The sequence below is a fragment of the Desmodus rotundus genome, chromosome 3 (assembly GCF_022682495.2).
Source record: "Desmodus rotundus isolate HL8 chromosome 3, HLdesRot8A.1, whole genome shotgun sequence".
Lineage (NCBI taxonomy): Eukaryota > Metazoa > Chordata > Mammalia > Chiroptera > Phyllostomidae > Desmodus > Desmodus rotundus.
Genome location: NC_071389.1, coordinates 12,325,750 through 12,353,152, shown reverse-complemented (window position 1 = coordinate 12,353,152; position 27,403 = coordinate 12,325,750). Strand labels below are relative to the sequence as shown.

At 36.2% G+C, this 27,403-nt stretch overlaps 1 protein-coding gene across 17 annotated transcripts in view; it reads left to right on the top strand.

Annotated features, from left to right (window-relative positions):
* Window positions 1-27,403, top strand: part of EIF4G3 (eukaryotic translation initiation factor 4 gamma 3) — a 271,653-nt gene that overhangs the window by 100,647 nt on the left and 143,603 nt on the right. For 9 of the 17 annotated variants that reach the window (XM_053921191.1, XM_053921193.1, XM_053921192.1 and 6 more), the window contains 3 exons: window positions 20,603-20,698; window positions 22,114-22,227; window positions 25,718-25,750. In XM_053921191.1, the coding sequence (XP_053777166.1) occupies window positions 20,669-20,698; window positions 22,114-22,227; window positions 25,718-25,750 (177 nt within the window). In that variant the 5' untranslated portion in view covers window positions 20,603-20,668. Of the gene's footprint in view, window positions 1-20,602; window positions 20,699-22,101; window positions 22,228-25,717; window positions 25,751-27,403 lie in introns of those variants that run through there. The other 8 variants (XM_053921194.1, XM_045190606.2, XM_053921183.1 and 5 more) reach the window with 4 other exon arrangements.

The following is a 27,403-nucleotide window of genomic DNA, read 5'->3' as shown; positions in this document are numbered from 1 at the left end:
TGTTTTTGAAACACCATGTTTCGATTTTTAAACAACCTGAAACAATTTTGGGGTATATAAATTTGCAAAATTGGAGCTTTATAAAAATTCAGCTACACAGTATTTAAAGTTCTGGTTCTTTGTAGAGCTACATGTCTAAATCTGGAATTCAAAAATCAGTGGAGGAGGAGGTGGTTTTAACAAGGCAGAACCAGGACCTAGAGTGAAGATTATGTCTAGTGTGACAAATGAATTGAATGGGAACTCTGGCTAGGAGTGTTTTTAGATGGGAAGTAGAAGGAACTGGGAAGAAACTAGGGACTAAGAGGTGGAGAGAGGGAGGGAGGAATGTGGCAGAGATGATAGTGGAAGCTCTCAGTGGAAGGTCCAGGAGGTGCCATGAATAGCAGACACCGATGGTAGAGACAGAGAGCCAGCAGTGCGGAACACTTTGGCTGCCTGAGAATTCACCGAGCCAGGCACTGGATTCTCCTTATAGGCAGACCAGTGCTTTTAGCCCAGTAGCCTTGTGGGAACTGGTATTGGGTTTGGGGAGGGAACTGGCATATTGTGCTGTGTAGGGAAGAGCTAAGCTTTGAATATTATAATTACTGTTGTGGGAATGCAAGTAGCCTGTTAGGTCTAGGTATATTTTGAAAGCTATCCTATTATGTGAGCCCATCATTGTCCAGTGAAAGGCAAAAAAAAGGCATTTAAATGTTGAACTGATTATAAAAAATACAGAAATGATGGTAAATTCAGTACAGTGCTTCCCTGATCCATATAATGTCACTGCTCAGCAATATGAAAGAGATCAGTGGTTCTCAGTCCTGGCTGTCAGCGGAAGCTTCTGATGCCTGGCTCTCATTTTCCAGAGACTGTCATTTAATTGCTTGGCATGGGGCCCAGGTAATTCTAATGTCAAGATCAAAGCTGGGAACAGGGTGTACCCACCACCTAGATGAGACTTCTTAGGCCTTCTTTGTTGGGGGCAGTTTTCAGTGAAAGGAGCAGAATGCGCCCCATTTTTAGGCCACATACACGCTTAATAAATCGGGCCATTTCTTAATTTAGGGAAAGTGGCTTTTTTTGAGAAACTTTTTTTATCTAGTGTCTATGGTAGACTATTACCTTTTTACATATAATATAGTTTGCGTTACAGTCTGTATTCAAATAATTTTTATAGTATTGATAACATATACCAACTTATTTTAATGATAGGATCAAATTCTGGCCTGACAGGTGTTGTATAATTAACCTTTCTAATGCAAGTACAGTAAGAACATGTTGCTTTCAGCTGCCTTTGGCTTTAATATGACTAAATTTTCCTGTTTTTACAGCTGCAGTACAGTGGTTTGCAAATTCTTTAGAATGGCTTTCAGTCCCCAATGTAACTAGTATAGTGCCTGAACCATAAGTAAGTCCCTAAATCTTTGATGGATGAAAATAGCTCTAAATGAAAATTTCCAAAAGTGTCACATTGGGACTGTTTGCACATTGGTTTATTTGACTAAAACAGAGAAATTTTTCTGACTGGTATTAACTTTTTTTGTACAATTCAGTAAAAGTTTATTTTACAGGCACAAGCTTAACTTTAAAAAAGAGCCAAATACTGTATGGTTGCATCTTCAGAGAACTTGTTCTGAGGAAGGGCCTGCGAATCTTTTCTCGTATTCACGCCGTTCTTTTGTCATGATGGAATTCCGAAGCTGGAAAGGTCTTTTGTCAGGATACCATGGCAGGGATTTAGGTTTTCTAAAAACAGTTTGGTAAAATATTGAATATAAAACTTAACCTTTTCTGGGCAGGTGATCAATGTTTCCTTTCTACTCTTGAGTGACCCCAGAATACAGCCCAGGTGAGCTTTCCACACAGTCACGGTGGTGAAATGGGAAGAAATGCTGCCTCTGAGTGACTGATTTTACACATCAAGGTGTTTAAAGAGATGCAGTAGGAGAGGAGAAGGTTTCACCATTTTTTGTGCTGTTTCAGTTCACAGAGTTTGGTGTGCAGTGAGTCTGCCTGTGAGAATTGCCTCATTCCAGAGCTCCGTTTATTGTGGCAGACGTTTCTGGAGTTGATTGCTAGAAAGGGTGGCGTGACAAGTACGGCTGTTGAGATGGGTGATGAGTGATATCAAAGTGCACTTCAGTTTTTGTAGAGTGATGTTCATTAAATATGTATTTTGGAGGTAACGAAGAGTAAGAGTAATCGGATGGGCCTAGTGCAAAATAAAATGCATTATTATGACTTAATGAGTCATTGAATTGCCTAAAACATTCATTTAAAAATGTCCAAAAGCCACAATTAAGTAAGAGCAGTTGTTGTGTTAAGGTAACATTTAAAATATAGCGCTTTTAATTTTCAAGTAGTCATATCTCTGGTGTTGAAAAGAGATTCCATTCAAAATGAAAACCTGGAGTGCTTCTTGAAGAGGCCTCAATTATAGCCCAACAATTAACTGTGATAAAGTTCCAGAAAGACTTTTTCTTTATTGATCTAACTTAAACAAGAGATTGATCATACAACCATCTCATTATTTTTTTGAGGCAAAGAGCTCCACGCCTGAATCAGAACTATAAACTATGGAAAATATTTTCAGTTTGCTATGGTACTACATTATAGAAGGTAAAGTTTCTTTGTAAAAATAGAGACCTGGTTGTGAATCCCAGTTTTACCACTTACTAGTTACGAGATTTGGGATAAGGTAACCCTCCCTCCAAGTGGAAGTTTTGCCATTTATGAAGTGGAAATAACAACACGTACATCATAGGGCCATGTGAAGATTAAATCAAATAACAAATCCACAGGCCCTGGCAAATGCTTGAATGCTCAGTAAATGTTGCACTTCCTATGTTATAATAGCTTGGAACATTTAACGTTTTTTTAGCTGGAAATTAATTTTAGGAAATAATTCTTTGTCTAGTCTGGATCACGTTTTTGAGAAGTTTTCTAAACTCTTTAATATCAATTTATAACTATTTATCATTACTGAAAGCCAGACTTTGCTATATAGGCATTTATATCTTTAAATATTATTGCCTAACATTGTTAAAAGATTTATTAGATTGACTGCCACTGTATTTATTATGTCTGATTTATTTCCTCTGTAATTTCTTTTTTAAAACTCACGCCTCAGGCAAACCCAGGGTAATGACCTTGATGTTATCTAGAGACATAATAAGGTTCATCTTGAACTTTTCCAAAAACTACTCAGCAGTGTCCGCTTTCAAGCAAACATTATAGTACACAAAAAGGCAAAATTCTGTGTAGTAGGCACAACTTACTTGCTTCTTTTAGAAACAAGAGTCCTCATTATGCTAAGACTTATTTGTAAAAAATTCCAAAATGTTAAAGCAGGTCATTAGTTTCTAGTTTATGTATGCTGTCTTTTATTTTGTGAGATATATTATGGTTTCTCTCTGGTTCTTCCCTATCATCTTCTTACTTCTCTTTTTGCCATTTGTTCATTGCTCTGTAGAATCTAGGGAAAAAGAAATTAAAGGTGACATCTGATCCAATGGTATTACATCTTGTTAGTAACCCTTTTAATAGAAATTAAGATGAAAAAATTTGAGAACTGTACCTGAAACGATGACTTTCTACTTCTGCAGTTTATTTATTTTTGCCCTGCCTTATGTAAATCAGTATTAGAAAGCATTTATTTTAACAGCAGAAATATTTTTTTCCTAACAAAATCAAATAAAACAAGAATTGTTCTGCTTTAAGATACGAATGGGAGAAGTGGGGTGGAGGACAAACGATGCACTCTATTTAGGGGGATTAGTTGTATTCTGTTTCGGCCGAAGCTTGATTCATATTTATGCCGTGTCATCGGTTAGAGCCATGCTTTGGGTCAGCCAGACTTTGATTTACAGTGTACATATTTTTAATTTATTAAATGAGTGATGTTATCAGGAATGAACAACTCTGCTGAAGATTAACTAATAATAAGATAAACCTAATGAGAATCCATCTGGAGAGACAGTATTGTTTTTCATTTTTGATGTTGACCATTTTGCTGGATTTTTCTGGTAATGAAAAATTATAAGAAAATGAATGTTCTGCAGGAAAAGGCCCTATGCCATATTCCAGTGTTATGACTGGCAGAAAAAGTTAGAGATGACTTAGTATTCAGGAGTCCATATAGATTTGTTGTGGTAAGTAGGGTTCATGTGGTTTGATTTTTCTTCAGACCTATTTTTTCAAGATGTTTTATTGAATATAGTTCCTACTTACCAGATTTTACTGTTGAGATGATCTGTTCGAATAAGTAGCATGATTTTCTTAGAAGGCCTTTCTTCTAAGAAATATTTGGGTGCCAGATATTTGTACAGTGCACACTGTATGCTAGGGACAAATGGGTGTATTTGGAAAAGGCCACCTCATAAAATTTAAGCAAAATATTTAGCTTATGAATTGCCAACCCTGTATTTAAACCATATATTTCTCTGAGACAGTTATTTCCAATACATATGACTACGTATTCTAACCTCCAGAAATAGCTTAGTCCTAGAATTAGGAAAGTTAGCTCCTGCTATATTTATTTACTTATCTTCATATATTTTTATTACATAATAGAGTGCTTGTAGAATCTTTGCTGACATCCTGTTACTGGACCTTCTAGAAAGGTCCTATAAGGTTTCCTCCTCGAACTCTCTTACCTACCCTCTACCTCTTCACTCTCTGGAAATTTAGGTAACATTACTGTACTAGAAAGCCTTTCAAGTGGATATTACTAGTTTTCTTAACATTCTTTATATGTTGGGAGGCAGGCACAGGATTGGGAGGCAGGCTCAGGGAGGCAAGTTCTGGCCCTTCGCTATTCTCTCTTGTCCTATATGACTCATTTACAGTAAGTTCATATACCACTCATCTGTAATTTTCCTGGGCTTATTTTCCATTCTTTAAGAATTTTAGCATTTGGCCTGCAGTTTACTTCTTTTTACTTTCTGCTATGAGGACTTCTGGCATATTCATTTTTGCCCCATCTAACCATTGATGGGGGCTCTTAGATTCACCTTCCTTTCTTCCTCTTTTTAATTCCCCAGGGCACCTATTAATGGGCAAACGCATAAACAGCCGCCCAAAAGGATATAGTCTAGACCTGCACTGTCCAATAAAATAGTTACTAGAACCATCTGTGGGTTTTGAGCTCAGCTAGTGCAAATTGAGATGTTGTAAAGTGTAAAATGCACCAGATATCTGAGTTTTTATATTCAGAACAAGTTGAAATTTGGGGTATATTAAGTTAACTAACATTACTAAAATAAATCTTACCTGTTTACTTTTTCTAATGTGGCTACCAGAAATTAATTATGTGATTTACGTTTCTGTTGAGTGCTGGTCTAAATCTGGTCTTTATTTAAACTATTTTACCTTTGATCTTAAAGTCTAAAATTTCTGTGGCCACAGCTTTCTGCTTCTGTCTTTCCCATGTTCAGTCCTATTGTACCTGTTTCGCAGTCTACAATCCTTTCATTCTGTAAACCCTTTTTTGCCTCAATGTGACATGTCCCTTCCTGCCTTTATATTCCTCTTGTTCAGCTTTGATCCTATCATTAATCATTATTTAGCCCTAGTTTTCTTTATTTCTACAATTTCTGTAGTTTGTCAGTTCCCATCCCTGAATCAGTTTAACCTAGCAGGTGTTTTTCTCTATTCTGGCTCCCAGGATGACGGATTCTGCTGTAGAAATTCAAATACCTATGTTGAATGGCTTTATAAAAATCTTATGATTTCTTAGTACCGCTAGACTATGCTATACTAAGCTGTAGCTTAGCCAACTGGTAATTCTGTTAATCATCTCCAACTGCCTTCCAGTCATGTCCTGCACTGTGTTTTTACCTGCACTAGGTTGGCCACCAGCAACCCCACAGACTGCACGCTGTACAGCTCCTGAAGTTATGATGCCTTGTGGTAACCCTGCTTCACCATTTCTAATCCTCCTTCTTACCTTTTTTTTTTTTTAAGCACCTACTGTTTTAAACATTATTAGGAAATATATAATTTTATGAAAAACTACAGTTCAGTTTGAAAGAATACAGTAGTCCCCCACTTATCCACTGGAGATACATTCTAAGACCCCCAGTGGATGCCTGGGACCATGCATGGCACCAAACCCTGTGTGTACTCTGTTTTTCCCTATGCACACATACCTTTTTACTTAAAGGAAGCACTTTACAGCTTCTCTTTGGCATATCCAAATTGTTAGAATTGTCTTGTACTGTGGGGTCATTGTTAAGTAAAATAAGTGTTACTTGAACACAAGTACTGCAATACCTCTGAGAACCCAGATGAGTGTCTAGTGGGTGGTGAATGAAGTGTGGATACACTGAAAGGGATGATTCACATTGGTAGGATGGGGCTGGGGGGAATGGGGCAGTGCTCTCATCCTGCTACTCAGAACTGTGTGCAGTTTAAAACATAAATTGTTTTTCTCTGAAGTTTTCCATTTAATACTTTTGGATCATGGTTGACCATGGATACTTGTAAACCACAGAACATGGAACTGTGGATAAAAGGGGGTTACTGTTATAATAAAATAAACTGGCCACCACTCACCTAAGAAATCAGTTACCAATATCTTTGAAGCCCTCTTGTGCTCCTCCTATATTCCAATTCCCTCCTTTCTTCTTTTAGGTAAACATCATCTTGAGTTTTATGTTAATAGATATTTTGTTTCATCACTTGTGCTGTCAGCAGATTGAGGTTCACATGGGAGTTTACTTTATTTCCTCTTAAACTGTTTGCTTATTTTGAAAATGATTTACTTCCTAGAGGTTTTGTATAATCAAAGTATATGTGTGCCTGGCAGTACACAGACTCTTAGTAAAGGGAGCTGCATCTCAGCCTTCAGAAACTCCATCTTTCTACTTTAAAGATTCATTTTTCAGCCCTGGCTGGTGTGGCTCAGTGGATTGAGCGAGCACTGGCCTGCGAACCAAAAGATTGCCAGTTCAGGTCCCAGTCAGGGCACATGCCTGGGTTGTGGGCTAGGTCCCCAGTTGGGGGCGTGCGAGAGGCAACCAGCTGATGTTTCCCTTGCACATTGATGTTTCTCTCCCTTTATATCTCCCCCTGTCTCTGAAAATAGTAAACAAATTTTTTTTCAAAAAAGATTCATTTTTTTTTTTTGCCTATCTCAAGAATGTTTGTTTCAAATAATTTTCTGTTACTTGGTCTTATACCTGAGGTAATCTCATCTACTCTCCTGCAAGGACTGTTGGTTTTATGTGGCTGATTCCTAGATCTCCCTGTAGTTCACTCTGCCCTATACATATCTACTTACAGTTGACCCTTGAACCTCACACAGTTGAAAATCCAGACATTACTTTTTACTCCCTAAAACTTAACTACTAATAGTCTGCTGCACACTAGGAGCCTTACCGATGATATAAGCAAAGGATTAACTCATATTTTGTATATGTTTTAAAGTAAGCTAGAGAAAAGAATATTGTTAAAAATTATAAGAAAGAAGAAATACAGTTACAGAATTTATTGAAAAAATTTCATGTATAAGGGACCTGTTTGTTCAAATCCATGTTCAAGGACCAATTGTACTTAGCACTTTTGTAATTGGGATTTCTTTGACAGTTAAAACTTCACATAATACAATTGAATTTATCACTTTTTCATCCACAGCAGAGAAAACAGCTGATGCAAAGACATTAAGAGAAAATAAACTTGGTATATTTGAAGGAAATAAGGCCATTATAGCTGGAGAATAATGTATGAGGTGGTCTGGTGTCCAGTCATTTTTGACTCTGTAAGCATCCTTAATCTACCCAACCCTCAAACCTTGGAGCATCAGCTTCCTTACCCCTGATACCTAGTTGCTCAGAAAGTCCTCCTGTGTTTCGATACACTAATTATTTCGAGTCTTCTGTCATTGTCTAGAATCATCGTGGTAGGTAGACCAGACCCTTATCATCGTGCACCTAAGACTATCAGTAGCTCCCTAACTGGTATCCCTGACACAGATCTCTTCTCTAGGACTTGATACTATTATAATAGTTCTTAATAAACAAATCCAATGATATTGCTGCCTTGTTCAGTATCTTCTGGGGGCCTGTCGTTTTCAAGGTGGTATGGTCCTTAATTATGTTGGCACATCTTTGTAGTCTGGCCCTAATCTAATTCTTTGGCCTCACTCTGCCTCACCCACCTTTGTGCTGGGGCAGTGCTGACATATTCAGGGTTCAAGCAGACGTGCCCCACTTTTCCAGGTCTTTGTGCTTCTGCGTTACTCTTTGTTTGGTATGTATATAGTCTCTCTCTCCTCGTATGTCTTCCTGCCAGCTCACCCATCTATCTCTTGTTGAACTGTTTCTTCTGGAGGCTCTCTGGATATCTTTTCCCAGGAAGAATTAATTAATTTTTGCTTTGCTTCTTGATATGTTATTCACACTTCTTACTACAACACTTACTATATTCTATTATAGTTGAGTTAGGTAAATTGTAAACTCCTGAGCACAAGAACCGTGTCTTTTTCAACTTTTTTTCCAGTACTTCCAGTTGAAGCTGAAAAGAAAGGATTTTTTAATTGCTGTATTTTAAAAAATGTATGGTTTGAGGGTTTACTTTATTCCAGTTTAAGTGAAAACTTTTTGTATGCCTAACGTTTTCCATTGGTGACACTACTAAACAACATCCTCAAAGGAAAGAAAATCTGATGGAACTTTGCTTTGAGGCCTTGTTATTTGTGTAGAAGTCAAGAACATAGGCCATGTCATTCAGGGATGCTTTTTTTGTTGGGGACGGGGAGGGAGGGGAGGATCCTAGGGGATGTATTGGTCATGTCCAGGAAAAGCATAAGCTGTATGGACAATGCAGCGATAACCGCCTTCTCCTTTAGGTCTACTGGAGAGATTTGTTTTTCTCCAAAGTAGACCTGGCCTATTGAGATAGGAAGTTTGCTAGTCTAATCAGTTAGCCTCCTGTTTTTGCTTGTCAACATTTTTTATTGTTATGAACACTTGGTGTGTCGGTTGGGTAGGGGAAGAACCATGTGATGCCTAAAATGAGCTTTATCATCATACAACTGGTTGGTGTTACTGAGGGAGAGGTTTCAGGGAACTGTAACTCATTAGTGGGAACTGGAGAAGCAGCCAAGTGTTGTGGTGAGGCAGAAAATTCCAGAGTTACTGGGAGCAGGAAGATCATTGGTGGGTGACTCAGTTGTTTTCTAAACCTATCTCATGTGATTGAGTGTGCATGATGTCTATTTATTCTCGGCAGAGTAAGTACTAGGGGAGTCACATTACATAGCAAGCATAATGTTTATTTAACCAGCTCAGTGATGATCTAAAAATAGTTTGTAGGGGGTTTTTGTTTTCTTACTACATTTAGCATTATAAGATAGAAAAATCAAAATGGATATCCATTGACAAGGGCTTTCCCTTCTAGATAACTTTGAATATATAGTCAAAGCAAACTATTTCACTTCTTTCAATATAAAGATGAAAGCTTTGGTATTTATATAGAAGGTTAGGTGAAGAAGACAGCCTTCTGTTTACACAGAAAATAATTCCTTACTATTACATTTTTAGCTTGTATTCTGGACAGATACACATTTGGGGTGCTTCAGGACCATCAATTGAGGTATTTTATGTACTAAATTTTTACACAGGAACTTTTCTTCCTTTTTGTGAGGTTATAGCAAATGCTTTTTTGAAATGAAAATGTTATTGCTGTATATTTGGTGGAGTTTGTTAATATTTAATTATGATAGTAATAGTTTTACCCTGATTTGCTTGATTTACTCACTTTGTATTCAAGGGTTGTGGCACCGTGTACTGTAATTGAGTCTTTCAGCATATTAAAATGTGATTATTATTGGCCTGCGTACCTATTTATATGTTTGACTCTGAAAGAGAAAGCACTTGGAGCCAGAGTATATCTAATAGTCGTAATCTGCTCTGGGAAGCATTTAGTTACTGTGATTTATTCTTTGTGACATTTGAGTGTTCTTGCTCTTTAAGGTGCAGCATATGCAGCAAATGGACTTGTCTGAGATTATTTTGAAAGGGAAAGGAAAACTGCATTCATTAAGAAGAAATAAACGTCAGGATTCTGTTTTCAGTAATGTTTAATGAAATGGCAATATTTGATTATTCTAAGTAGTTCGTAGAATTACTTACAGTGCTTGATGCTATATATAAAGTGGGAAATACACACCTTTTTATGGCTAATGAAAAAGTGATATGCATTAAATAAATAATGCACTGCATTTGTTTTGTTCTGTTTCAAAAGTTAAGCAAACATGAGAGAATTTAATTTTTTATTTTAATATTACACTGTTAGAATATTTCTTTTTTGGCATCTCTTTAGTTGGTGCAGTCATTAGGAATTTAGTATACCTGGAATGGTATCTGAATGTACATACCTTCTAACTCACTGCATGTAAATGGAACCTGACTTGAACACCATTTGAAAGTAATTCCAGCAATTGCACTGGCTTATGTGATCTCATACCTGCCCTTATTTCAGTAGATAAATAACAACTTGAACATTTCTCGGTGTTAAAATTGTCTGGGTCTGAAAACCTAAGGTTCAGCCATGGTAATTTGGTCATGTTCCAAAGAAAAAAGATGGAAATGATTTCATGTAAACTCAGCTAATCCACAGGTGGTGAATTCAGGTTTGGAGAAAAAGAAAGTGATTTTTTAGTTCTTGGCAGATTGGCATCTGTACCAGATACACCACTGACCCCTAGTTGACATGCAGAAGGCAATGTTTTCCTCTGTAGTAGAGGAATTATTTGCTCCTTCTAGTGATTTGTAGTGTTCCCTGATGATATGGGGAGGGGAGGCAATGGTTTCATTTCTAATAATATCGCTTGCTTTGTGAAGTGGGAAAATATATATACTGCCTGGATCTGGTTCTCCTCCTTCCTCTCCTTCCTTGGAAATAAAAGATAAGAACTAGGTTTTCCCCCTTCACTGAAATACATAAAAGACATTGTGTTTTTGCAGACTGCTAAATGATGATTTAAAAATTTGTGTTCGATGATTTTGTATAGCTATGAGTTTCAAGTGGATTACAGTAGCATATCAAATTGTCATTATTTAGACAGGTCTATATTATCAAGTGGTGCTTAAAATTTAACAAGAGATAAGCATGTGTGTGCAAGTAGGTATTAGTCTGACAACTAATCAGTGAAGTTTAATAAATGTTGCAACAAACTTCTTGATGGTCACTTTGTGATAGATGCTGTGCTGATACTTAAATATTTTTAATTGTGGCAAAATACACATAACAAGATGTACTGTCTTAACCATTTTTTAAATGTACAGTTCAGTGGCATTAAGTACATCTACATTTTTGTACAACCATAACTAGCATCTATCTTTAGAACTCTTTTCGTCTTGTAAAACTGAAACTCTGCACCCACTAAATGATAACTTCCTATCTTCCCCTGCCCCCACCATCTGGCGTCAACCATTCTGTTTTCTCTCTGTTTGACTAGTGCAGGTACCTCATAATGGAATTACATGCTATTTGTCTTTTTGTGACTGGCTTATTTCACTTAGCATGTTTTTGAGGTGCATTCATGTTGTTGCATGTGTCAGAACTTCCTGACTTTTTATGTACTTCCTTATTCTATATATGTACTACATTTGGTTTATCCACTCACTCTCAGTGGACACTTTTGATTGCTTCCACCTTTTGGCTATGTGAATAATGTTGCTATGAACACAGCTGTATAAATAGCTCTTCAAGACCCTGCTTTCATTTCATTTGGGTTTATATCCAGAAGCCAAGTTCGTGGACCATGTAATAATTCTATTTGTAGTATTTCGAGGAACTGTCATGCTGTTTTTCATAGATGCTGCACCATTTTACATTCCCACCAACAGTGCACAAGGGCGCCACCTTCTCCACATCCTCACAAACACCTGCTATTTTCTGTGCTTTTTTTTTTTAGTAGCCATCCTAATGGGTATGAGATTGTATATCATTGGGTTTTATAATTTGCATTTCCCCAGTAATTAGTGATGTTGATCATCTTTTTAAGAGCTTATTGTCTATACTTGTACCTTCTTGGAGAAATATGTATTCAGTAACTTATTCCATTTTTCAGTTAGGGTGTTTTTTTGTGTTGATGAATTGTTGGATTTAAGGAAAATATCTGTATATAACTCCCTTATCAGATATATGATCTAAAAATATTTTCTCCAATTTTGTGAATTTCTTTTTCACTATGTATTGTGTCCTTTGATGCCAAGAAGTTAGTTTTGATGTAGTCCAGTTTATTTATGCTTTCCTTTGTTGCACGTGCTTTTGGTGTCATAACCAAAAATTCACTGCCAAATCCAACATCATAAACCTTCTCCCCTATATTTTCTCTTTTTTCCATATTTTAAAAATCCTCATTCAAGGATATGTTTATTGACTTTTAAGAGAGAGAGGAAGGAGGAGAGAGAGAAACATCATTGTAAGAAAGAAACATCAGTAGGTTGTCTCCCATTCATGTCCTGACTGGAGATTGAACTTGAAACCCTAGGTATGTGCCCTAATGGGGAATTGAACCCCCACAGTCTTTTTTGGTGTACGGGACAACTTTCCAACCAACTGAGCCACACTGACCACGGTGGGCTGTCTTATATTTTCTTCCAAGATTTTTATATTTTTAGTTCTGAGGTTTTAGTCTTTGATCCATTTTTAGTTTATTTTTATGTGATATAAGGTAAGGGTTCTGCTTCATTCTGTTTAATGTGGATACCCAGTTTTCCAACACCATTTGTTGAAAAGAGTATCCTCTCATTGAATCATTTTGGCACTCAATCAAAAATCATTTGGCCATACAGGTGAGAGTTTGTTTCTGGGCTGTCTTTATGCCAGTATCACATTGTTCTGACTTCCATAGGCTTGATAAGTTTTGAAATCAAAGTGTGAGATTCCAACTTTGTTCTTTTCTAAGATTGTTTTGGCTATTCAGGGTCCCTTGAGATTCCATATTAATTTTAGGATGGATTTTTCTATATCTTCAGACACATGCATTAGGGTTTTATTGAATTGTAAATTACTTTGGGTAGTGTTGATGTCCTGACAATATCAACTTTTCCCAGTCTGTGCATGTGGAATCTCTTTTCATTTATTTATGTCTTCTTTAATTTCATTCAGCAGTGCTGTATAGTTTTCAGTGTTCAAGTCTTTCACCTCCTTGGTTATGTTTATTTCTAAATATTTTAGTACTGCATTTTTTGGACTATAAGTCGCACCCCCCCCCCCGATTTGGGAGGAAAAAAGGGGGGTGCATCTTATAGTCTGAATGTAGCTTATCTGGCTTGCTGGGGGTGGCGGGCAGTGGTGGAGCGGGGTCATAGGAGGCAGGAGCAGGACCACATTTTTTGCTTCAAAATTTTTTTTCCTATTTTCCTCCTCTAAAACTTAGGTGCGTCTTAGGGTCTGGTGCGTCATATAGTCCAAAAAATACAGTATTTTTGATGCTGTTATGAATGGAATTCTTTTCTTAATTCCATTTCAGATTTTATTGTTAGTGTATAGCAACATAATTGATTTTAGTGTGCCCTGCAACTTTGGGAATTTGCTTATTAGTTCTAACAGTTTTTTGTGGAATCTTTAGGACTTTCTACATAAATTATGTTGTTTGTGCAATACTCTGGTTTCTCTTCAGATTGTATAAATCTTTCACCTTTTACATAAATTATGTTGTTGGTGAATGGAGATAATTTTACTTCTTTTTGTTTTGAATGCCTTTTATTTATTTTTCTTATCTAATTGCTCTAGCTAGAACTTCCAGTACTATATTGAATAGTTTTGGTGAAAGTAGGCATCTTTGTCTTATTCCTAATCGTAGAGGCAGATCTTTTAGTCTTTAACCATTGAGCATGATTTTAGATATTGGTTATGTGTGTATTGCCTTTATTATATTGAGTTAGTTTCCTTCTATTCCTGGTTTATTAATTTTTTAAAAAAATGTTCTTACCATCAGAGAGTGTTGAATTTTGTCATACGATTTTTTTATATCAGTTGAAATCATCATGTGTTTTTTTTCCTTTTCCTTCTGTTAGCATGCTGTGTTAACATTGATTGGTTTTTGCATGCAAATCACACATTTGTATTTGCATTTCCCACTTGGTCACCATGTATAATTCTTTTAATGTGCTGTTCAATTTTGTTTGTTGTATTTGGTGAAAAATTTTGCCTCTGTGTTCATTAGGAATATTGATCTGCAGTTTTCTTGTAGTATTTTTTTCTGGCTTTAGCATCAGAGTAATGTTGGTTATATATTATTGAGTTTGAAAGTGTTCCCTCTTCAATTTGTTGGAACAGTTTGAGGAGGATTCATGTTAATTCTTTAAATGTTTGGAAAAATTCACCAGCGAAGCCATCCTGGCCTTTTGTTGCAAGGTTTTTGGCTAATACTTAAATCTTTTTTCTAGTTTTAGGTCTGTTCAGTTTTTCTGTTTTTTCATGATTCAGGCTTGGTACATTGTATACTTGTAGGAATTTGTCCATTTTGTCTAGGAAATCAAATTTTTGTCATACAGTTGTATAATATTCTCTTTGTGATCTTTTTTTATTTCTGTAAAATCAGTAAAAATACCTCATTGTTGATTTCTGATTTTAGTTGCATCTTCTCTCTTTTTTATTATTAGTCTATCTAAAGACTTGTCACTTTCGTTGATCTTGGTTTCACTGATTTTCCCCCCATATTTTTCTCTTCTGTATTTTTAAAAATATCTGCTCTAATCTTTGTTATTTCCTTTCTTCTAATAGCTTTGGGTTTAGTTTTTTTCTTCTTTTTCTGGTTCCTTAAGGTTTAAAATTAGGTTGTTGATTTCAGGTTTTTAAAAATTATTTTTTATTTTCAATTACAGTTGACATACATTATTATATTAGTGTCAGGTGTTACCCCAGTAATTAGACATTACATAACTTACTAAGTGGTCATCCCAATAAATCTTGCACCCATCTGACGCCAGACCTAGCTATTAGAATATTATTGATTATATTCCCTGTGGTGTCTTTACATCACCATGACTATTCTGTAACAACCAATTTTTACTTCTTAATCCCTTTTACCTTTTTCACTCATCCCCCCAACCCCACTTCCCATCTGACAGCTGTCAAAATGTTCTTTGTATTTTTGAGTCTGTTTCTGTTTTGCTTGTTCTTTTGCATTTTATATTCAATTGTTGGTAAATAAGTGTTTGTTGTCATTTTATTGTTCATATTTTTTATCTCTTCCTTCTTTCTTCTCCTTCTCTTTAACATTTCATGTAATACCTGGTTTGGTGATGATGAACTCCTTTAGCTTTTTCTTGTCCAAGAAGCTCTTTTACCTGTTTTTTTATTCTAAATGATAGCTTTGCCGATAGAGTAATCTTGGTTGTAGGTCCTTGCTTTTCATAACTCTGAATATTTCTTCCCAATCTCTTCTGGCCTGCAAAGTTTCTGTTGAGAAATCAGTTGACAGTCTTCAAAATTTTTTTTAAAAAGCTCATTGATTTGAGAGAAAGGGAGAGAGAGAAACATTGATTTGTTGTTCTACTTGTTAATATATTCATTGGTTGATTCTTGTATGTGTCCTGACCAGAGAATGAACCCATGACCTTGATGTATCGGGACAGTGCTTTAACCCGTTGAGTTAACTGGCCATCTGGCAGTCTTATAGGAACTCCTTTGCAGGTAACTAACTGCTTTTCTCTTGCTGCTTTGAAGGCAGAGGATCCAGATTTTCTAGGGTCCAGAGAATCTCTTTGTCTTTAGCCTTTTAATTATGATGTGTCTTGGTGTGGGCCTTTTTGAGTTCATCTTGTTTGGGACTCTGTGCTTCCTGGACTTGTATGTCTTTTTCCTTCACCACGTTAGGGAAATTTTCTATCTTTATTTTAAACATTTAGGTTTCTAATTTCTTGCTCTCCCTATTTTCCTTTCGGCACCCCTGTGATGCAATTGATGGTATGCTTGAAGTTGCCCCAGAGGCTCCTTACACCATCCTCCTGTTTTTGGATTTTTTTTTTTTTTAATGTTCTGATTGGGTGTTTTTTGCTTTCTTATATTCCAAATAGTAGTTTTGATTCTCAGCCTCATCTATTCTACTGTTGATTACCTGTAAATTATTCTCCATTTTGTTGAGTGTATCTTTCATTTCTGACTGGTTCTTTTTTATAAGTCCATGTTCTTTTTTATGCTGTTTGAAGTTCTAAGTTCCTCTACTCTTCCCCTAAGTTTATTAAGCATCTTTATAGCCAGTATTTTGAGCTCTGCATCTGGTAGATTGCTTGTCTCCATTTTTTGTAGTTTTTTTTTCTGGAATTTTGTTCTGTTGTTTCATTTGGGAAATATTTCTTTGGCTCCTCATTTTGGCAGCATCCCTGTATTTGTTTTGTGTATTAGACAGAGCTGCTATGTCTGTCGGGCTTGACAGAGTGGCCTGATGCAGTAGGTGTCCTGTAGGGTCCAGTGGCACAGCCTCCGCATTCACACTAGCTGGTCACTGTAGTTGAGTCTTGATTACTGTTGGCATGTCGATGGGAGGGATTTACCCTCATGCTGATTGGCTTCAGGGACTATCTCTGACCACTGTGGAGGATCAGTTATTCAGGGGCTCACCCCACGGAGCAGGACTTATTTTAGCGAGCTCTGGTGCCTTCTAAGTCCGCCCTTTGAGTGTGTTGTTTGTGGAGGTAGTTGGGTAGTGCTTCAGTATGGCCTGAAGCTGTCCACCTGATGCACTGGCTCTGGGGCCTCCCAGGAGGTGCAGGCCAAGGTCAGCCACCACATGTGTTCTGCCTGCGGCCACCTGGAGTGAGCTACAAAGTGATGTGCAGATGGCTGCTACTTGTGCTAGGCTTGGAGGTACACAGATGAGGCCAACCTGTGAACCAAGGCCAGCTGCTGCTACTGTGGGGCCTGGAGCCAGTTAGTGAGAGGTACAGGGCATGCGGAGGCCAGATGCTGCTTGTTTGAGAGATTTTAGGAAAGTCTGAAACATGAGTCAAGACAGGCCATTGATATGGAAAATCCACTGGTAAAAGCTTTGGTGGGCCCAAAAGTTGGAGTGTCAGAGTCTCAGGGAATTACCAGGGTGGGTTGAACAGTGTTAGCCAGGCTGATTGAGACTTAGATATGCTGCCTCCCTGTGGGTTTGGGGGAAGGGCTCATTAAAGGAACAATGGCTTCTGACCTCCTGCCACACACTTGGGTGTGGAACCCACCCCATCAGTGTCTCTGCCCCTCCTACCAGTCTCTATGTGGCTTCTGTGTATCCTTAGTTTTAGTACTTCCATTCACCTAGATTTCAGGCAGTTCTGAATGGTGGTGGTTTTGTAGTTTAGTTGTATTTTTGATGTGGTTGTAGGAGGATGCAAGTACCAACTGCATTTACCTATTCCACTACCTTGACCAGAAGCCTCAAATTGTGAACTTGCTGAAGGTTAAAAGATCAGCAACCATATATCCTTGGCTTCATTTGTGCACATGGACCACAGCACATAAGTTAGAGTTCAGTAAACATTCTTGATTTAATTTTTATTGTGATTTATGACACGACATTTCACTTGTATTCCAAAAATATTTAGAACTTTGCAAAACATAAGCATCCTACTGGATTTTCTGGTTTGCTTTGCCTTTTTATACCACTTGAAGGGGAAGCTAAAGGGCAGGCTGTCTTCATTATGTTTTACTATAAAGTAATTCTTTAAACCCAAGAAAAAGGAAAAATACAAAATACAGAAGTGTATAAAATAAGACCTACCAGTTGTATCCTGTTCTCTCCCCTTCCAGTATACATTCCTCTTAAGTAGCCAATGTTAAATTTGCTACATACCTTCCTAAGACATTTTAGCTTTGTGTTTATGAGTATACTGTATGCGTGTATTAAAAGAAACTACAAATACAGGGTGATTTTATACTCAACAGTTCTACAGTTTGCTACTGGCACTTAATGTTACAGATATATTTCCATGACTGTGTGTAGATTTACCTCATTTTCTTTCAAGATTACATTATATTCTTACATTGATTGAATATAATAGCATCCTTTCAGCTCTCCCTTGTAAATGGAAATTTAGATTGTTTTTTGTGTCTCCTCTCCCTCCCCCTGCCCCCTTTATGAGTGTGTCTATAGGGTAAATTCATTGAAATGGAATTGTGGAGTCAAAGGGATAGGCTTATTTAAAATCTGGTATTACCTACTATCTCTTTGAAAGGCTGTGGTAAGTTATGTCCGTCAGATTTGTGTGTGTATGCATATGCGTGCTCAATATTGAACTTAGTCTTTATGGCAGTGTTTATTTAGGGTGAAGGAAGAGTCTTAAAACAAGAGAAATAGCCTTTGTTCTCTGAGTTGTATGTGAAGTGCTTAGAGTAGTGCCTGAAACATAGTAAGAGCTATGTAGATGTTTTCTGTTACAGTTATTATTGTTGGCTTAAGTTTGTTTTATTATATTATGAAAATTGAAAATCCTTGTAAATTTTTTTCACATGCCAGTGTTTTGAAAATCATCACATCTGGAGGCAGAGTGCTTTGGTGGTGTGTTCTGTGTTGTAATGAAATTCACCCTCAGATTTCTGTCTTTAATTGTTTAAATCAGTGTTTTTATATAGTTATTATGGAATAAAGATTATGTAGCACAAGGCTATTTTGAATGACTTGTCTTCACTGGCATTCTGTTACTGGTTTGTCAGGTAACACCATTTGCTAATTGTTTCTGTTACTATTGTCTTCTTACCTTTCTAGTTAATAAAAAGGGATCAGTGACTGAAGGGTTCATTGAAACATAAAAGTGATAATGAAAATGAGAATGTAAGTCTATAACTCATTTAAATTTGTGAACTGGATAGCAGTATAAATATAAAATATTCATGTGTATGTCCTTGGAGAAGTAAATCTTTGTGATAACTTTGAAGGTATCCACAAAGAGGAAGTACAAACAAAACCATAGTTCTCTGTGCACTTGACGTGATGATACATATTCATAGAATGTTCCCATTCAAGTTTTTTACAATATTTTTCAATGAAGCCTCTTACTATATTAAGCAAATTATTCCAGGATAACTTAATCCAATAAACTTGGTTAATCATGTCATTAAATGCAGAGAAGAGGTGAAAAGCGTAGATGCATCTTTCACAGGTGCACTCCTTGAAACAATAGGTACAAGTCACATCATTCCTAAGAAATAGCTAAAACTAGTCACTATGGAAAAATGCTCCAACAGAAAACTGAGTGAACTGTTGGCAAAATTCTTTATTAGTGCCCTTATTAAAATCTTATTTTTAATGGCACGATAGCATATATTGTAAAAGAGGAATCACTTCCATGTGTGGGTGTCATCACATACTATGCTTTGCATTTAGATGAAACTACTTGTGTATACAGTACGAATCAGCTCTTGGCATACATGCAATTTAAATTATAAGAAGTACTTAAGGGAACAAGACAGGGATGTCCGCTCTTCTTATTCAACATGGTACTGGAAGTCCAAGCCAAAGCAATCAGACAAGAAAAAGAAATAAGAGTCATTGAAATTGGAAAGGAAGAACTAAAACTGTCTTTATTTGAAGATGACATCATACTGTACATAGAGAACTGCAAAGATTCCACCAAGAAACTACTAGAACTGGTAAATGAATCTTCAACAAAATAGCAGGATACAAAATTAATTATCTAAAAACCAGTTGCATTTTTAATATGCAAATAATGAACTAATAGAAAGGGAAATTAAGAAAATAGTCCCATTCACAATTGCTTCAAAAAGAATAAAAATACCTGGTAATAAACCTAACCAAGGAGATAAAAGACCTGTACTTGGAAAATTATAAGACACTAAAGAAGAAATTGAAGAAGGTACAAATAAGTGGAAGCTCATACCATATTCACAGATAGGAAGAATTAACATCATTAAAATGTCTCTACTACTTAAAGCAATCTATAGATTCAACGCAATTCCTATCAAGATTCCAAAGACATATTTCACAGAACTAGAACAAATATTTCAAAAATTGATATGGAACCACAAAAGGGCCCCTCCCCCCCCCCATAGCAACAGTGATCCTAAGAAAGAAGAGCAAAATTGGAATCATGCTACGTAAAATCAAACTATACTATAAGGCTATAGTAATCAAAACAGCCTGGTACTGGCATAAAAACAGACATATAGACCAATGGAATAGAATAGAGAGCTCAGAAATAAACCCACAGCTGTATAGTCTATTAATATTCAACAGGAAGCAAGCACATCCAGTGGGATAAAGATAGTTTATTCAGTAAATGGTGTTGGGAAAATTGGATGGATATGTGCAGAAAAATGAAACTAGACCATCTTCTTACACCACACACAAGAATAAATTCATAATGATTTAGACTTAAATGTTAGACCCCAAATCATAAAAATCCTAATGACAGTGAGTGATGTTTATACTCATGGTATCAAATAATTGCACCTAGATGTATCAGGAAGTTTAAGGTAACCACTAAAAATGCTGCATTTGGTTCTGGATTGTTGGATATTGTCATAAAGATGAGTTTAAAACGTAGATCTGTAAACTACATTAGTAAATACTAATAAACTTTTAAAAATACTTTGAACTTGAGTTATCATGCCATATTTGTTCACAATATGATTTGTTTTTGCCATTCTTTGACAGACCCCTTATCCCTCTGGACAGAATGCAGGTCCAACCACGTTGGTATACCCTCAAGCCCCTCAGACAATGAATTCGCAACCTCAAACCCGTTCTCCGGTAAGTAAGCAGAAGCTAGTTCTAGATAATATTCTCCTACTAAGATTGTATTTGTAGTAGCTTGCATTTCTTTGGCTAATATTTTTACTTGATTTTGGAAATTTGTCCCAAAGACATTTATTATTGTTGTTGTTGTTATTATTATTATTATTATTATATTGGTTAGCTTTGCATTTTTCAGACTCTTTGCTATGTGAATAATTTAGATTTATTAGAAAAAGAAGAAATGGAACCTCTTATCTTTTACTTTTCAGTGGCATGATTTTTATAAAAAAAATTTCAGTTGCATTCAGGTTTATTTTAGTTCTTAATTTGTTAGTTGTACTGTTCAAAATTCAGGAGAAGATTAAAGCACAATTATTTTAAAATTAAAATAGATGTCATTAATTAGACTCAAATTCCATTGGTTTGTGAAGGACTTCAGAACTGGTGTCACTAGAACAGTTCAGACCATTTGATAGTGTGGACAAATGCATGATATACACCAATGATGTATTCATTTCTTTTAATGGTAAATAAATTCTCGTACAAGTGTAAATGCTGTCGTCCTCCTTGCTCATCCTTTACATGGATTGCAACAAGAATTGCAAAGCCTGGATTTACTCAGGGTTCATCCTTTTGTTTCCCAAAAGAATACAGTGGCTTCAGCTGTCCATTCCTTAGAACGTCGTTCCCTGCCTTGCATGATTAGTTTTTGCTAGAAGGTGCTTCTGTAACATCACACATTGTATCTCTCATCCCTACTTGTACCTCAGCTCTGTGTTTTCCTCAGAATACAGGGATCTTATTTGATTCCCCCCCTGCTTTTTTTGCCTGTACAGGAATATTTCATTGCATTTAGCTTCTGTTCGTTTAGTTTTATGCATGAATTTAGGAATGTGGAAATGTATGAAAGAATTGCACAAAGAACTAGGAGAGCATAGACTGCACTAGAATGTAATCTCTTTCTACCCTCTTTCTGTCTTCCTTTTCCATATTGCCCTCTTCTCCAATACCTGTTCTTAGATCCTGGTTCTCCCCAGGGGGTGGAGGAACCATTCTAAAGAGGTGGGACTTTGGTCCTAGTTGCTTGTTTGCTTGTCTCTTTTTGTTTTTTTTTTTTTTGTTTTTTGTTTTTGCTGAAATGGTCAACACGATGTCTGATGCAAGCTTTGTTCTGAGAGTGCTTTGGGCATGTGGACACTTGACTCCTTGGAGTGGGCCTGAGATCTCACCAGTTTAATTTAGATAGGCCTGGGTTCTAATCATTAAACATGGAACATTATGGTAAGCTGTTATTGCAAAGAATTCTGTGGCCCTCTTTATCCCTAACCCCCCTTTTATAATATTGGGGAAAAAAGATTTAAATTTACATGGTTAGAACTGGCGCAAAACCTGACTGAAGAGCTGCATCTCTAAACCAGTTTTTTTGACAGCCCAGCAGAACAGTGCCAATACATTGCACAGACAACTGGAAGAGGAGGAAGGTTTTGGAACAGACTCCCGTTTACAGGTCCTTGGCTGGAAGAGGCTGGATAAAATACTGCATTGTAAGCAATATAACAAACTGTACTTCTTGCAGGCAGTGGTGCCTCTGGCACTCATTATTTTTGACCACATCCATTTATTGGCTGATGAACAGAAATGCATTGATTACTTCCTCTCTGAAAGTCTAATCTAGCATGGCAGTTTCTGCCAGGCCTAGTGGGGAAAAGAATAACAAATTGGGTGGGTCTTCTCTATTGGGAATTAGACAGGAGTGATTTGGGGTTTAGATTTTTCTTTATTTTAAACTTGAAGAGGGATATCCTTTCAGCTAAATTTGATTTTTAAAGACAAATTTAAAGGCTTCTTTTTCCCTCTTTCCATTTTATAATCAAAGATCAAGGGGGAAATTGTCTGTAGTTGTCAGCCATTTTTCTGTGGTCATAAACTCTTCAGATACTATCCTCTATGCAATTTTTGCCATCTGCTCTGCTAGTGACCATTACCCACCCCCATTACTAAAAACCACACCCATAACATCCCATTACATACCCCAAAACAAGTGCAAGACTAGCAGACCCCAGACTACTCTTGCTTGTTGTTTTGGGTCCAGTTTTCTTTATTTCATTTGTGTTGGTGCCGGGCGGGTTAAGTTTGGGATACGAAATTTGGCAGATTGCATTTTCTTTTTACATCCCAAGTTTCCATAGTCTGGTCTCATCCATCCCATAGCTATCCCAACTGGTGAGGAGAGGTAAGCTGTTGCACCAAGGAGGGGACCCTTCCCGTGGCTTTGTAGAGCAGCTAAAGCTTACTCCATTCTATTTCTGCATTAATGGGCCATTGGCAATTGCACAGTTTAGGCTCTTCTGTTCTTCCCTGGACAGCTGCCTTTGCAATCCAACTGGCTTCAAGGGTCCCCTACCCCCTTCCCTCCTTCAGGTTATCCTTGTGCCTATATTTCTACTTGGTACTTGTTAATATCTTAGTTAAATTTCTATTTTTGAAAATCTTGTTTGAAAGTGAAAAATAATGATAAGCCATTTATCTGTTCTATATTCTGGTTACACTGGAATTCTTTAAACAGTAGTTTATTTTTAAATAGCCTCCAAAATAGTGAAGCAGTTGAATGCTTAATTGGGAGAGGTGGACAGTTTGGCTTTTGCAGTAACCTGTTGCTTTAGTTATTTTGTGGTGCTAAGTGCCAGAGTTACATCAGTGTTATGTTGGCTATGCCCAGTTACCAGCTATGCAGAGAATAGTGAATGAGTGGGTGGGTGGGTCGCATTAACATTGGATCCAAGTTCACAGAAGGCTGCTTTTCTTAATATCTATAGTCCTTGCCATCTTAAAGACCCCTCTTCAAAAAAAAAAAAGAAAAAAGAAAGTTTCTATTTTTCATATGAGCCAGCAGCGACTACAGTTTGTTCTGTTGCTTACAGTTACCCATAGGATTAAGACTATTGTCATTTCAAATAAAAAACTCAATAGCCAATGGTGACTGGTGCAAAATAGACTAGGGTACTTTCCACTAACTTAAATTGTGGTTTTTTAAAAAATATATGTATAATTTCATAAGGTACTCCTTTCGCTCATAGAAAGTTCTTTTACTGGAACATTTGCAATATATAAAGTTTTAACTTTTATTTTAGAGCCTTACAAATGGGAACCTTTCTGTGGAACAGTGATAAGACAGGTACTGCTGTACTCTGGTTAATTTTTTTAACATGGCCGTTCTCTTTTGTTTTTCTTCAAAAGTGTCATGAAGAAACATCTCACTTTCACCCCCTACCTTCATACCACATAGGTGGTGTTGCCTATTCTTGAAAGTTTATGTTCGTAGTAGAGGTATGGAAGATACAGACGTCAGTTTCTTTGAAGAGAAAATGTTCTGCAAGAACTAAAGCGGCCGTTATCATCATTCTGAAAAACTATTCTTATAATGTTCAGCAAATATGATGGATGACCTAACACATCCTAATCATATAGGCCATAGAGAACGCATCAAGTTATGCTGAATAACTTAAAAATGTGTTAAGGTACTTTTCATTATCTGAATAATAGGTGACATTTTAGCTTCTCAAGTGAATTCTTGATGGAGCTATCTTCAGGTATTTCCTATATTGTGGCATGTGCTTCACTGTAATTTTTTTGAATATTTTTATATGAAATAATGACAATTGAGGAAATAATTATCAATCTCTTGGAAATACTATTGCAGATAACTGATGTCTGGGTATAGAGGATTGTTTCTTACTTATGCTTCAGTTCAGTTCACCTGTAGTGATGAAATGACAGAAGGAAGGTTCCATAGGACATAAAACAACTGAAGAAATATATTTTAGCTCCTCAAATGTGTTAAATTAAAATCCAATATGGTTTGCATTCAAAAACTGCATTCTTAAGTATTTTCTTTCCACTATTAAAGAGGGTGGTTAACATTCCAGTAGTTAGTATATTAGTAGCCAGTGCATGGCAGTAGGTACCCTAATATTTTTCCATCGCTTTTAGTAAAAATCACTTTAGAAGCCCAGTTTTGCCCTGATGAAGAATTATTTGATCTTAGAGGTTTAGTATTTAAAATATTATGGATGAATAAGTCTTTTCTTCCATTCTAAGTTAGGGAAATTAAGAGTGGAACCACATATTATCTGTTTTCAAGTACTCAAGTAAGTTAGCTGAGAAGTTATGTTTTCTTTTGCATTTATTCTCAGTATCAGATAGTAGTAGGTACATATGTACAGTGTTGAGCTTTGTCTTCTTTTACTCTTTTTTCTTCTTGAGCTTATATAGTACAACTTTGATTAATCGTGTTAGAGAGTGATGTTCTTCATTAGCTGTTTGCTTCGATATGCCTGGTATTAAATTTTACTAGTTAATTGAATTTAAACATGTAATTATATATATTTATAGATTATATATATATAAATAATACAGATTATAAACATTTAATGTAATATAATACATAAATATAACATATGAATAAAATTTTATTCTTTAACTCCAAGAAATAAAGGAAGATACTAAAACTTCCATTTCATGTGTGAGATACCCCATTTAACTTAAGTAAATTTGACATCAGTCCTCTTACATTCTTTATTTCCTGTTGGACAGCATTATTACCTCCTGGTATTTCTTGTAATGTAAAAGCATTTCTCACTCCCTCCAGCTATATCAGTTGCATAAGCACACTTGACTTTTCATACATTTGTTTTAATATAACCATTCAGTATTTAAAAAAAAATTTAGGGTTTTTTTTTTTTTTTAATTTTTCTATCAGAGAATCACCCTTACTCATGCCTAACAGCTTAGCTGTTTCTCTCCCAGCTGATAAATGGCAAACTGTTTCTGGTAGTGGTGTTAACCTGTTGGATCTTAGTACCTGTCTGTCACTGTCCTGCAGCAAAGCTTTGACTGTTTGTGTTCTTTTTTTTTTTTTTTTTTTCTTGTGGGTTTTTTTTCTTTTGGCATATTGTGTGACATTTTGGTTTTTGTTGTGGTGTTTCTGACTCTTTGTGCCTTTCCTTTTGTGTTTGTTTTCCCTCCTTTTCTCAGTTTGCAGCGGGGCCTCGACCTGCCCATCATCAGGTACTGTACCCTTGCCCCTTCACTATCATCTTTAACTAATAGGTGGGGGCTTTAGTAGCTGCTGACTCTTAGAATGCTGCCATTCCACGCAACCATTCAAGCTACTGTCTTCAAGAGTAGCTGTAGTCGGTGTGTTTCAGTTCTTTTAGTCCTTATTTCACAGCATTTTGTTATTAACAACCCCAGTTGCTTCTGTTGACAGCACAATTGAGAAGTTAGTAATTTTTTCTTTCCAAAAAATGATTGCTATAAATTTAGAGAACCTTGAAGATACTAAATTTTGGAGATACTAAACACTCATAGATTTTGTGGCTTAAGTTTAACATTAACTTAATGGAACAGGCACCATTCTAAGGGTTTTCTTATTAACATTCTGATGTAACTTGTATTGATGTGTATAAAATAACATTAGTATTTCTAAAACCACTTAATCTCAGTTACTAACCTAGGCCTAATAACAAATTAACAGTAATAAACATTCATTTGCTACATAGAATTATCTTTATTCTTAAGACATATTGAAAATAGATACTTTAATTAATTTTAATATTTTTAGCCTACTGTTTTTTTAATGAAGTAATTGTATAAATTAAAATTTCAAAAAAGTATATGCTAACACTAATTTATCTAGCAGAATACTTACAGGGTGTGGCTTGAGAGAAAGAAAAAGACTTGCAGGGTGTTTTTCCCCCAAATAGCCATTTATGGAGTGTTCGGAAACATTTTCTTCTGCTATCGTGGAAAGAGCCCATCAGGCTGTAGAATCTGATAGATTTGGCTTTACTGTATAATTAGTTGAGTTAAGCGGATCTTTTTCTGAGCCTCAGTTTCCTTATATGTAAAATGGGGATAGAAACCTTCTACATTACGGAAAATATGTTTAAGTCATTTGACACAAAGTAAGCAGTCAATATCTGGTAGCTATTTTTAATGTAGTTATGGAACATAATGCAGTTTGATAAAAGGAAAGCGGTTTACCAGTGTATATTTAGCTGCGGTGTCATACTTAGAATTTATTTTACTGAGTAAATGGGTGTTGTTAATTGAAGGGTTTCATTGTCTAACAGTGTTTTAATATAAGGCTCTGTTTCTCAAAATACAGTCTATCCAATTTAGAGGATGTAAAGCCGAGCGAATTCTAACGTGTTAAAGACATTTTGCAGGAGAACTCAGGTGGTTGTATGAAGTGACTAGCAATTCTTTGTATTTGGTATAAAACTCAGGGGTATATTCTGGTATCAAGAGATATTGTTACAGTACTTTGAGAACTTAGACTTTGGCATTAGCTAGGCCTCAGTTTGACTCTTCCTTATTAAGCATGTGTTCTTGGGTAAGTTATTCACTGTTCTCAGCCTCGGTTTTCTCTTCTGTAAAATGGGGGCAGTATTAATACCATCTCAGGACTGATGTGAAAAGTAAATGAGATAATGCAAATAAAATAATTAGCAGTTTGTTTGACATGTACTAAGAATCTGGGGATAAAATGACTAATAATTAATAAAAAAGATAACCCCTTAGGTGAAAAGACTGGTTATAATTAAAAAAAAATTAATCGAGTGTCATAGAGCCAAGGCTTAAATTTTAGTCAGGGATCAAGCCAGGTACTCCTGACAGAGAAACCTGGGAGATCTCTGCTCAAAAGGCAGAGGAAAA